The following is an 11,068-nucleotide window of genomic DNA, read 5'->3' as shown; positions in this document are numbered from 1 at the left end:
TTCTACAACACAGGTAGAGTGGTGAGCTTATGTGATATGAGAGGGATTTTGTGATATAAATATAAACTATAAACATTGAAAATAAACTGGAACATGTAGAGAGAAACCTAAGAGTGACATGAGGGAGATTTTTCCCCCCTTTATCGGACTATCAAGAGACATAAAGACTTACGGCATTATTATTAACTATAATTAGTTTATATGAAATGAGTGAGTGGTGGCTAAACAACCGTCTCTGTGCAATGTGAAGATTTGTTTTTCCCGAACCTGACGTCATTGACATTGCTCATTTCTATTGGTTGGCCGAACGTACCGGAGTCTCAGCGTTCCCGGGACAACGAAACGCCAACAACCGGGAGAACTCAGCAACACCTTGGGTCACCTACGGCTAACGAATCACTCATGACGACCGTGCATCGAAACTCGTTTAATTAATCCCAATTATACACGAATTAAGAAGGTTAAGAAGGGTGAAGACAAGAAGGCTAAAACATAGCAAACATGGTAAATCCTCGTCGCCAAACTAAATTTAGAGTTAACGTTAGCTTGACTGCTAGCTTAACTGACAAACAGAGCAACTAAGCTACTACACTGTTAACATAGCACTTGTTGCTGTTCTTCTGTTTAGTCCAGTCTTCTTTTTTTTTTTCTTATGTGTCTTTTTCACGGGGACAGAGTCGTAACTGGACGTGCAGCCAGAGGCAGAGGTTAATGTCCCAGCGCCAGAGTCAGGAGCAGCGCAGACAGGAGGAGGCCAGGCGTGTGGACAGAGAGAGGCAGCTGCAGGCCAGTCTGCAGGACGAGGAGAGCTTTGAGAGGAGGAGATGCCTTCGACAGGTGCAGCAAGAAATCAAGGAGAGGCAAATGGAGAGCGCTCTGCTGAAGGTCTGTTTTTCTGTTGTGCTGCCAAGGCAAGTTGCCGCTGTCAGTTAATGCAGCAGATTCTCATGTATTTCTTGGCTCAAAGCAGGAAAGAGACACTTGTGACCATTATCATTGATGCTTACACGAGTAGAAATTGTATGACTTTGACAACAAAATTTGAATAGAATAAAATATATATGCAGTAAAATATAAATGTAGAATAAACGCACTTCAGTAATAGTAGCATTAAAGGAAAAAATAACCCTATATATCTACAAAAGGAATATACAAATATACACAAATACTGTACAATCTTTTTTGCATTTTTAAGTATAACTTATCTAAACTCAGATGCGGATAACCATAATTAAATTGGACTTGCAGGCAGAGGAGGAGAGAACAAACAGGGAAAAGCAACTTGAACAAGAGGAGAGAATGGCTAAAGAGTTGGCCCGCATCGACTATGAGAGGCAAAGAGAAGACAAACTGAGGCAGTATATTAAAGAAAACAGGTACACACACTTACTTCATTACCTTTATCTCACTGTATATTCTGGGCCAGTATGCAAATGCAAGGACTCTTTGCTTGTGTTTTGTCTTTCACTGCTTTGGTCTCTTTATTACTAATGTTGATTTACAAAAGTCTATTTAAATACTTTTCAGCACTGAGCTTCGAGAGCTGGAGTCAAAGCTGAAATCTGCTTATCTGAATAAGGAAAGAGCTGCACAGATTGCTGAGCAGGAAGCTATGAGGTTTGAGACAATGGTGAGCACTTTTATAGCCACCAGGCAGAGATTCAGTGTTGTTGGATAGAGAAATTGCTGAAAGGAATTTACCTACATTTAAAAAAGTATTTAAAATTACACTTATGTCACTTTGGAAGTATAAAGGTTTGTCTTCCTCCTAATAAGGAACTTTTAGCTTTACTAGACTTAAATTTCTGTGTTATATTCAGAATACTTCTGAGGTGAATCCTACAGACCATATCCTGTCATTTCTCTGACATTAGCGTGAGGATGCAGACTTCGCTCGCAAGATGAAGTGCGAACACGACCGAGCAGCCATTGAACAGCAGAAACTGGAGCAGAAGCGCCACGAGGAGCAGCTCCAGCATCAGAGGGAGCTGCAGCAGCAACTTGTGGAGAAGGAGCGCAAGAGACAAGAGGCATACGAGGAGTTTCTCAAAGAGAAGCTCATGGTTGATGAGATTGTCCGGAAGATTTATGAGGAGGATCAAATGTGAGTCCTTCATTACTAATTTTTACATTCTTTAGCATGACTACACAAGGCATACAGGCATATTTTTCTCGCTGAATGTATCAGCCAAGATAGTCTTGTGAGGAAAAACCTGACTGGATTTATACAGATTTCAATTTGGCTCAGGTTGACATATTGTTTTCTTGAAGGGAGAGACAGCTGAAACTGGAGAAGGTCAGAGCCACTCAGCAGCACATTGAAGAATTCAAGAGACAGCAGGCTGAGTGGAGACGCATGACGCAAGAAAAGGTGGAGGCTGAGAACAGACGCATCATGGAGTTCGTGAGCCATCAGGAGCGCGTGGAGGAGACGAGAATGGCTAAGATCAGAGAGAGGGAAAAAGCAAAGGAGCATCTTCATAAAATAGTTGAGACAGCTTTTTTTTTGAAAAAAAGAAATACTGATACATTTATATCATTTTATTTTAATGACACAGCCCAGCCCTGTATTTGGCACCAGAGGTCACTCTTCATTGTTGTCCTCTAGCTGTCCGACAAGATTGAAGAGGAGAGGCAGCAACGTGAAGATATGGAGCGAGTCCGGGAGGAACTCTGTTTAGAGGAAGAAGAAGAGGCTAACAGGAAGAAAGAAATTGTCAGTATCACTTTTTCAACAGACGTTTGCCTTTTTTGCTTGATAAATGACTGATTCATCGACTAGTCAACTAATAAGTGTAGCACTATGGTGCTAAGTTGTAATATTACCTTTCATTACTATCAGTATCTGTCATTATTTTGAAGTGATATTCATGATTGTTAAATGATGCGTCCTGTAGTGCATCATTTCACCAGTTCACTGTTTACTCTTGCGCTCTTTCTCCACAAACAGCAGCTCACGCTTCAGGAGACATACACAGAATTACCTTAATATTTTTAAAAACTTTCATTGAACAGGAAGAAATGGAGAAGAAAATCCGACAGAGGTTGATGATGCAGCAGATCTGCCAGGAGCAGATGGCTTTCAAAGAGATACGGAGGCAGGCAGAGAAAGAGGAAGAGGAGGCCTTCAGGAAAATGATGATGGCTAAGTTTGCCGAGGACGATCGGATAGAACAGATGAAAGCCCAGAAACGACGCATGAAGCAGCTTGAGCACAAACGCCAAGTGGAGAAACTGATAGAGGACAGAAGACGGCAGCATGAGGCTGACATGGTACAAATCACCCTCTCTGTGTGACAATATATAACAATGTCCAGAATAATGTGGTGTTGGTGTAGTTTTAATGTTAGCAGTTGTGCTCATGCTGCCCCGTAGGAGGTAGCAGCAGCCAAGTTTTGTCTCAATAATATTTGACCCTTTAGAAGTCTTAAGGAAAAAGATGCATTAATGAAATGTATCATCTTGGAATGCAATGCCAGGTTTGTGTCGGGTAATGACCTGCTTTGGTAATAACACTAATATCTCTCTTCAAGGAACTGGAGGCTAAAGAAAGAGCAATCGAGGAGGAGAGGCAGGCACTTCGTAGACAGATTGTTGAAGAAGAGAGGCTTCGACTTCTGAAGCGTCACGCAACAAAACTCCTTGGATACCTTCCGAAGGTATGAGGCAGTGCATAAATCATAAATCATTTCACTCCGGCTCATATCTTCTGTAGATCAAATGTGTGTATGACCATCAGTGTGTGCATTCCCAGGGCTTACTCCGTGAAGATGACCTGGAGCACTTTGATGAAGACTTCAGAAAAAACTTTCAAACTCGTCAGGCAGACAACTTCTCTGAAGAGGGCTGGGAAGGCGATGATTAATTCATACTATGCCACTAGATGGCAGTTTAAGGTTACAGTGAACTAAGCAGACCTTCATATTATATTACAGCACTTGTTTAGCATTCAGTAACAACACCATGATTTAGAGACATCTTTTTATTATGAATGTGCTGACAGAATGTTAGTGAATGAAAGTTATTTCTAAGGTCTGATGTTGTCTGGGGACTAAACAATAAATCTAAATTGAATTCAAAGCCTTAACTTTTTAACTGTCATATAATCAGATGTTGAAGTAAAGTGACATCTTTTACGCCACAACACATAAATGAAATATGTCTTAAAATGTGTTAAGACACCTTCAACAAACTGTTCTTTTCACCAAAAATCCTCTCAGTGTTCATGACGTCCCCCAGTCTAGAGCTTTCATGAACTCGTCTTCTGTGAATGACAGCAGCTTGGCAGCCTCAAAATGCATCTGCACAAAAACAAGAATTAGTTGATATTTCGATTAAAAACTCTGAACAGAGTATGCGATAAAGAGAACAGAGAAACGTACCTTTTGCCTTTTGAGAATGTCGATCAGTTTGAGCTGTTTCTTGAACCCCACGATGAGCTCCGCTTTCTGTTTTTTTAGAATTTTGTTTTCAGCCAGTAGGTTTTCTTTACTCTGATGTTCCTCGCTTATCTTGTCCTTGTTTAAAAGAATTTCAAAGACTGAATTTAGTTAAGCGGAGCCACTTAAGGCAACATGTTCTAAATTAGTTTGTTTTTGATATCACTATGTAGGGGATCTTTTATCTGTTAAAGGGATGCAATATCTTTTGGTGTAGCACTTTGTCTTATTTCAGTCATATTTGTCTTGCCTTCACATGACTATACTACATTCAATTACATGATTTTAAAGACATTTTTAAATGAACCCTGTAATTCCACACTTTGCTGCTCTGCTCTATGAGTGGAATAGATAATTTATATTCAAATAAAGATTCAATTCTTTGTGATTGTTATATATATAATTTTTAATCAACACATATTTTAGTACCGTTTGTATTACTTTATGCATATTTGCTCAGTATTGTGTTAAATGTACATTAGATTTTATTTTGATTTTGCAGATTCCTTCAATGAAGGAAGGCTGATTTTTTAAATAATAATTCAACTTAAATTAAGAATTATGTTAAAATAATAAGTGGTGTACATAAATATGTTTTGTACTTCTATAACAGAAAGAAGATGCGGCAGAAACTGAAATTACAAAAACAGTTTTCTATTGCTTTGGCACATTTTAGAGATTTCCTGTTTCCTGTTAGGAAAAAACATCCTGTCAGACATACTTACCTAAAAAAAAAATTTTAAAACACAATACACAAAAATATGAATATTAACATGTAAACAAACCCCATTTTGGAAAGAATACTTAGCTTACCGCTATTTTCCTACACTGATATAATTAAACTGAAAGTGTGTTCATCAGCTCTGTAATGTTCTTACTTTGTTCATCTGTTTCATCTTGTTCAGCTGAGTCTTTAACCTCTCCACCTCCTCCAAGGCTCTGTTCAGACGAACCTCCACCGTGCTGTGGGCGGCTACTGCTTGCTTGTGGGATCTATTCAGATTTTCTATTTCCTTCACAGAGCACAGCCAGGAGGAAATCACACACGAGTAATGGAAGATGTGTCACATTTTACAGTTGTATATTGCAGGTTTACTGTCAGTCATCTCAGACTTGAAAAATGCTCTCAAACCTTGTGTAAAGCTGCCACTTGCAGCTGAAGACCATCACATTTTTTGCCAGACTCTTCCGCTAAAGCTCTGTGCTTCTCAATCTGCGTTTGTTGGATGCTTGTCGTTTTCTGCAGCCTGGCTCGATCCTCCTCGAGCTCCTTGACTTTTGCACTAAGCTTAGCGTTTTCATCATCCTGCAACAACACAAAGAAAGTAATCTCTAAATGTCTGCAATGCTTCACTTTAAAGTCATCTGAAATAACGATTCAGAGAAAGTGTGGAAAACCTGTACTGGAAATATTCACAGCGCTTCAATAATCAAGATCAGAGTGTGTGTTGCATTACACACTCTGATACAAAGTTGTGCCTAAATTGCACTTCTTCCATAAAAGATTACAAAAGAAAGTCAAATGTACTCCACACCTGTGACTGAAATGTTTGGAAGCTTGAGGAAATCTGCCTTACTGATTTGTGGCATGTCACAGGTTTCAAACTTTTTGGGGTCATTTATCTGATTTTTTTTTCTTTGTAATATGGAGATTCCCCCTCTAACTGTGGTAAATGAACATGTATGAAGCTTAGGCCATTTCTGTCCTCACTGCTGGCCAGGAAACTGCTGCAACAGTCGTGGAAATCTGAGGAGATCCCAGAGCATGTTGATATGTTGCTGAAAGAATCAGGAATAGAGGGATGCTTTCAGAAAGTCTGGCAACCTAACGTCAGTCTGATGGAAGAATTAGAGCGAATGGTTAAGGATCCAAAAAGTTAATTGTATCATATGTCAATAACTTGTAATTGTGAGAAATTCTGTGTAATTTCTCTTCTTCTGTGTCTCCGCAAATGTGTTTTTCTTCCTTTTTGCTGACTTTTTTCTTGTGCATTTGTTGCTTTATTGTTCATTTGTCCTGCTGTATTTCTATACTGCTTTCCAAGGTCAATAAACCAACTTAATAAAAAGAAATAATGTTTACTGCTAATATGGAGGGGCAATCACAGTCAAATCATTGTTTATAATACCTTCTTGTAATATTCACAAGACAGTTGATCCAGTTCTTCTTGCATAATCCGTAGTTTTGCCTTCAGAACTCGTATTTGAGCATCTGAAATGCCTTAACAAAACAGAGCAGTGAACACAATTAGACTCTGAAACCAAAAAATGTCAAATGCTCTGAGAGACACTGAATTGTTTAAGGTTCAAGCTCCAACTTAGATTTCATTTCACAAAAAAAAAATAAAAATATGGACAGACAACTGAAAGTCTAAAGAATAATATGGATGCAACAAAAACATTTATTGTCATTCATTCAGAACTCACACATTATAGGTACTGGACTGAAAAAAATACATCAATCAAAACTAGGTGTCTTTAATGACTTAAATTAAAAAATGCCATAAAAATTACCTGATCCTACATCATCTCCATTGTTAGGTACATCATCCACAACATTTTCATGAGTGACAGCATCGTTCATCTTCTCCTCCACGCTCCGGATCGTCTTCGCCAGGAAAATGTCAGCCGAGTTGTTTATATCTGCTGAATCGCCCGTGTGAGTTAGGTCTGCAGCTCTGAAGTCAAGTGAGAAACGTTAATATGTTTATCGGCTCTGTGAAAAAAGTGAATGTGGGATGTATTTAACAAGATGCATGACCTACACAGTGTTATATTGTTAGAAAAGCAAACGGTTGTACATGGCTCTAAAAGTAACATACAATCAAACTCACAGTGTTTTAAAGTGAGGCGTTTTTCCTTGTTTTCCAGGACCCATGTTTTTGGATGCCGATGTGACCCTTTTCTTGGTCATCACCTAAGAGAAGGGACGGCAAATAGAAAGAGCATCAACTAAAACTGGTGTCTACAGGTGTTAGAAATGCAGACACTTTATATACTGAGCTGATACCTTCACACTGGGCTCCTGTGAAGTGCACTGAAGAGGCGTTATTATCCTGTAGGTGAACAGACAGATTCATACATACATAAAGACAGAAAGAAATGGATGACTTTTGTTAAGTTCTCAGAGTGGAGGTTGGGGTTCACTGGAACAAATGAGTAATAAAGCGACTTTTGCAGCAGTTGAAAGAAAATTAACCTCTGAAACCTCTGCTATCATTTGTGCTGCATGTGTGGGAATAAAGATTTTTATTACCTTGAATCCTCTTCATCCTCAGTGTCCGTGAGCAGGAGGGTGGATAAGGGTTTCGACAGAACTTCACTCTGTTCTCTCTAAAATCCCACAGATTCCCAGAGCCAGGTTCACTTTTTAATTCTTTACTCACCAAAGACAACAAAACATGTTGATAACTTACCATGAGTTGCTCTGCCTGTCTAACCAGATCTGCTGTTTTGGCTTCCAGCTCTGCATTTAAGAGTCTGAAGGAAATGAAACGGAGAATGATAACATTATATGCCTGATTTTTACATAAAGGAGGATTTTCATGCAGCAAGACTACTTTAAATACAATACGTACACAATGTTTGTCGTGGTATTTGCAGCATTATTTAGTACCATGTTAGCATATATATATATATTTGGTGAAGAAATCAACCAAAGCTGCAGGAGTCCATTAGAGTTCTTGTCTCTGAATGCCACTCACATAAATATTTAGTAAATGTTGACATTAAACTTAATCAGAAGGTCTCCACAGAAACAGCCAACATACACTGTACTATAACAGGTATAACGGGTACTCTTACTTGTATTGTTCTTCCTTAGCAAAAAGGTCGTCTGTGTGCTTGCTTGTTGGACCAGAGGCAGATTTTACCTGAGGTCTCACTTCAACTTTCTTGGACCTCTCAGCCTTACTGCTAGAGGACGGGCGTTTCTTGAGCTAAACAAGAGAAAGCGGTAGACTCTGAAGTGTTCATTCTTTCAGGTAAAACTTCACATTTCATAAGATTACATATATTATAAATACATATATAAATTTGCATTTCATCTTTTTTTTCTTCCAATTTTTAACCAAACCTGACAAATTGCAACACAGTCTGACAAATTAATCAGCCTCCACCTGTCAACATCTTGACTGGAATTAATGACCTTGAGGAAAAACAATATCTCAAAATATTTTATTATTGTATATTACTCCTCACACCTAGTGTTTACAATTAGTTTGATTAGTCACAGATTTATTTATTAACTTCTCTGACCTGGATGTTATATATTAGGTATTTATCAGAGTTTGATGTGACATTAAGTGACCCAAATTTATTTCTTTATTTTGAGTTTTATTGCTTTGACTTGGATGTTTAGTTCAACAGATATCCAGTTCCTGATTAAGTCAAACATTATTCAATTCAGACAGTGTCAGAGGTGTCGTTTTTCTGCTCCAAACTATTATATCAGCCAAGTCAACCTCTGTTATAGAAACACATCCACCAGGGACCCCTGACAAATCTATTTCTAACCTATAAATGCCCCACTCTCAGTATGTTTCTTGATCACAATTCCTTAAAAATCAAATTTAAGGGATGTTTGGCTATCAGAATTTAATCTGATCTTTTAACTTTCAAATATCCAATATCTGGTATAAAAACCAGTATCAGTGAGGTTGAACAGCATGTGACTTTTATCCCTGCACTTTTTCAGGCAAGTGGTCAATGAACTGATTAAATGAAAGGTATATAACTCTCTGTTAATGGTACCACAGCAGAAGGCAGTACCACATGTACACGCATTGTACACCCAGTGATTTAATGACTGATGATGTAATAAAGTGTATAAGAATACCTGTGAGAGCAGAGAATGTGAGATTTAATAAGTGTATAATTAAAATAACTATAGCAGCAATTTGTTTTTCACGTTGAAATTTTGTTGTGAAAACTGAGTGAAACCAATATGTAATAAACGAGAAAAAAAATAACAAAATTGCCTGGGACTGACTTAGTACCTGGTCTATTTTTCAATCACCCACACACGTTAGGATTCTAACAACATATAATATAAATATTCATAACACCACAATTTTAGAGGAAGTAACAGCTTAGTTAACGTTGTCTTGTGTCGATGTTTGTTGACGAAGGTGACTTCACCTGTTTGAAACAAACGAGTTAGGTTTATTACTTGGTCGGTAGACGTCGAGCAGTTCTGATTAAACCTTTGAGTGATATAAATGAAAAAACAAAACAAAACAAAACAAACAAACAAAAAAAACACTACAAACCTGCGAGACGAAGGGCTGGGACAGACGGGCCTTTCTATCAGAACTTCTTTCAGCCATTGTCACTAAAGGAGACGATGCAGCTCTGGTTGCATAGCAACCACTTGATCTAAGTACGGTAGCCCTTTACGGACATTTAGAGGCGAACTTTGAACAACAATATCACAAAATCGTAGGCCTATCCTGTTGTTCCAATATTTTTAATGTTTTTTTGTGTACTGTGAATTCATGTTGACTCATACTAACAATTAATTGTCAATTAATTTATTTGTAATTTTAGAGAAAACATACATGGACAGCTTATGTAATAGACTGAAATACTGACTTTGTGGAAATGACATTTGCCCATTCCACAAAATAAAAGTATATTCCAGCATATTTGCTCATATTATACTCACAAGTTATGTTAAAAGAAGAGTGCACAAAACCTATGTCTTTACAAGGCCGACTTCTTTCAAACTTTACACCGTCAGTTTGTAATGCAGGCTTTCTGCTGCATGTTGCAAGCCTCAATAACTCCCTCAAGAGCCAAAGAAGACATCTGTTATGTATAAAATTAGTTGGGTGTCTCTTTAACTTGATCACATTATCACTTACTATGTGTGATTTCTTTGTCACATTTCAAGAAAGCACCTTTGTATGAACATGCATTCAGCGAAGAACTGTCCTGCACCCCATAGAGATATAACCTAAGCCTATAGACACACACTCAGTTGGATAGACACAATCAGTTACTAATCATAAACCTGTGAAAATAGAAAAGTTTTCAGCTTGCTTTTGACTGTAGACACAAATAAGACAGATCAGGTTATCAGGCCCAGGGACAAAATGAAGTTGCTGGGTCCTTATGAAACCCTGGTTCTTACCTGTCTCTCTGAATTTACAGTATGTCTGTGGTGGACTACTAAAGAGGCCCAATTTTCTGTGTCAGAATACATACCATGTAAACCCAATATCATCTGAAATTATTACAGTGTAACGACTTGATTTTGACACAGGAATCCTCTTCAATACAGGACAACAAGATAAAGAGGGGCAATCTTCAGTGGTGGAAAAGAATATTCAGATCCTCCACTCTGAATGAAAAATACCACAAGGTATATGTAATATATCCGTGTGTACATATCAATTTAACTACTTTAGATACTTCATTTTGTAGCAGTTACAAGCCCAAAATGTTCGGAACCACTCCTTTAATATTCAACAGTGAATTGAATTTTAAACACTTAAATCATTCTCTTATGTTAAACCTTAATCTGAAAAGTCTACACCTCTATCTATACATGTCAAATAAATGTAGAGAATTAGGGCGAGTAGTATTTACTCATGTAAAGTAAAAGTAGCTCAAAATTGTACTTGCAG

The 11,068-nt window shown here is 37.9% G+C and overlaps 2 protein-coding genes across 2 annotated transcripts; one reads left to right on the top strand and one right to left on the bottom strand.

The window, feature by feature from the left end:
* Positions 1 to 307: 307 nt before the first annotated feature.
* On the top strand, positions 308 to 4,080 carry mns1 (meiosis-specific nuclear structural 1). The gene is made up of 10 exons (XM_046386274.1): positions 308 to 504; positions 676 to 885; positions 1,249 to 1,376; positions 1,528 to 1,630; positions 1,875 to 2,104; positions 2,272 to 2,488; positions 2,609 to 2,716; positions 3,016 to 3,273; positions 3,534 to 3,659; positions 3,755 to 4,080. Exons 1-10 carry the CDS (start codon positions 502 to 504, stop codon positions 3,863 to 3,865), a joined length of 1,494 nt encoding a protein of 497 aa, XP_046242230.1. The 5' UTR covers positions 308 to 501; the 3' UTR covers positions 3,866 to 4,080.
* A 46-nt stretch (positions 4,081 to 4,126) lies between these two features.
* Positions 4,127 to 9,824, bottom strand: tex9 (testis expressed 9). The gene is made up of 12 exons (XM_046386288.1): positions 9,710 to 9,824; positions 8,244 to 8,377; positions 7,856 to 7,919; positions 7,696 to 7,772; positions 7,450 to 7,495; positions 7,274 to 7,356; positions 6,954 to 7,117; positions 6,569 to 6,660; positions 5,572 to 5,745; positions 5,318 to 5,452; positions 4,383 to 4,517; positions 4,127 to 4,301 (listed from the first exon to the last, which is right to left on the bottom strand). The coding sequence occupies exons 1-12, from the start codon at positions 9,764 to 9,766 to the stop codon at positions 4,224 to 4,226; spliced, it is 1,239 nt and encodes a 412-aa protein (XP_046242244.1). The 5' UTR covers positions 9,767 to 9,824; the 3' UTR covers positions 4,127 to 4,223.
* Positions 9,825 to 11,068: the final 1,244 nt, after the last annotated feature.

The sequence above is a fragment of the Scatophagus argus genome, chromosome 1 (genome assembly GCF_020382885.2).
Source record: "Scatophagus argus isolate fScaArg1 chromosome 1, fScaArg1.pri, whole genome shotgun sequence".
NCBI lineage: Eukaryota > Metazoa > Chordata > Actinopteri > Scatophagidae > Scatophagus > Scatophagus argus.
Note: the sequence above shows the minus strand (reverse complement) of the source record. Positions and strands in the feature narration are given on the sequence as shown.

Excerpts from the sequence above, each read along its gene's own strand:
- mns1 (XM_046386274.1), top strand. Across the intron at positions 1,631-1,874 it reads CTATGAGGTTTGAGACAATG|CGTGAGGATGCAGACTTCGC; the intron begins GTGAGCACTTTT and ends CTCTGACATTAG. Across the intron at positions 3,274-3,533 it reads GGCAGCATGAGGCTGACATG|GAACTGGAGGCTAAAGAAAG; the intron begins GTACAAATCACC and ends TCTCTCTTCAAG.
- tex9 (XM_046386288.1), bottom strand. The coding sequence starts at position 9,766 with ATGGCTGAAAGAAGTTCTGATAGAAAGGCCCGTCTGTCCCAGCCCTTC. Across the intron at positions 7,920-8,243 it reads GCTAAGGAAGAACAATACAA|ACTCTTAAATGCAGAGCTGG; the intron begins GTAAGAGTACCC and ends CATTTCCTTCAG. Across the intron at positions 5,746-6,568 it reads CTTGTGAATATTACAAGAAG|GATGATGAAAACGCTAAGCT; the intron begins GTATTATAAACA and ends GTGTTGTTGCAG.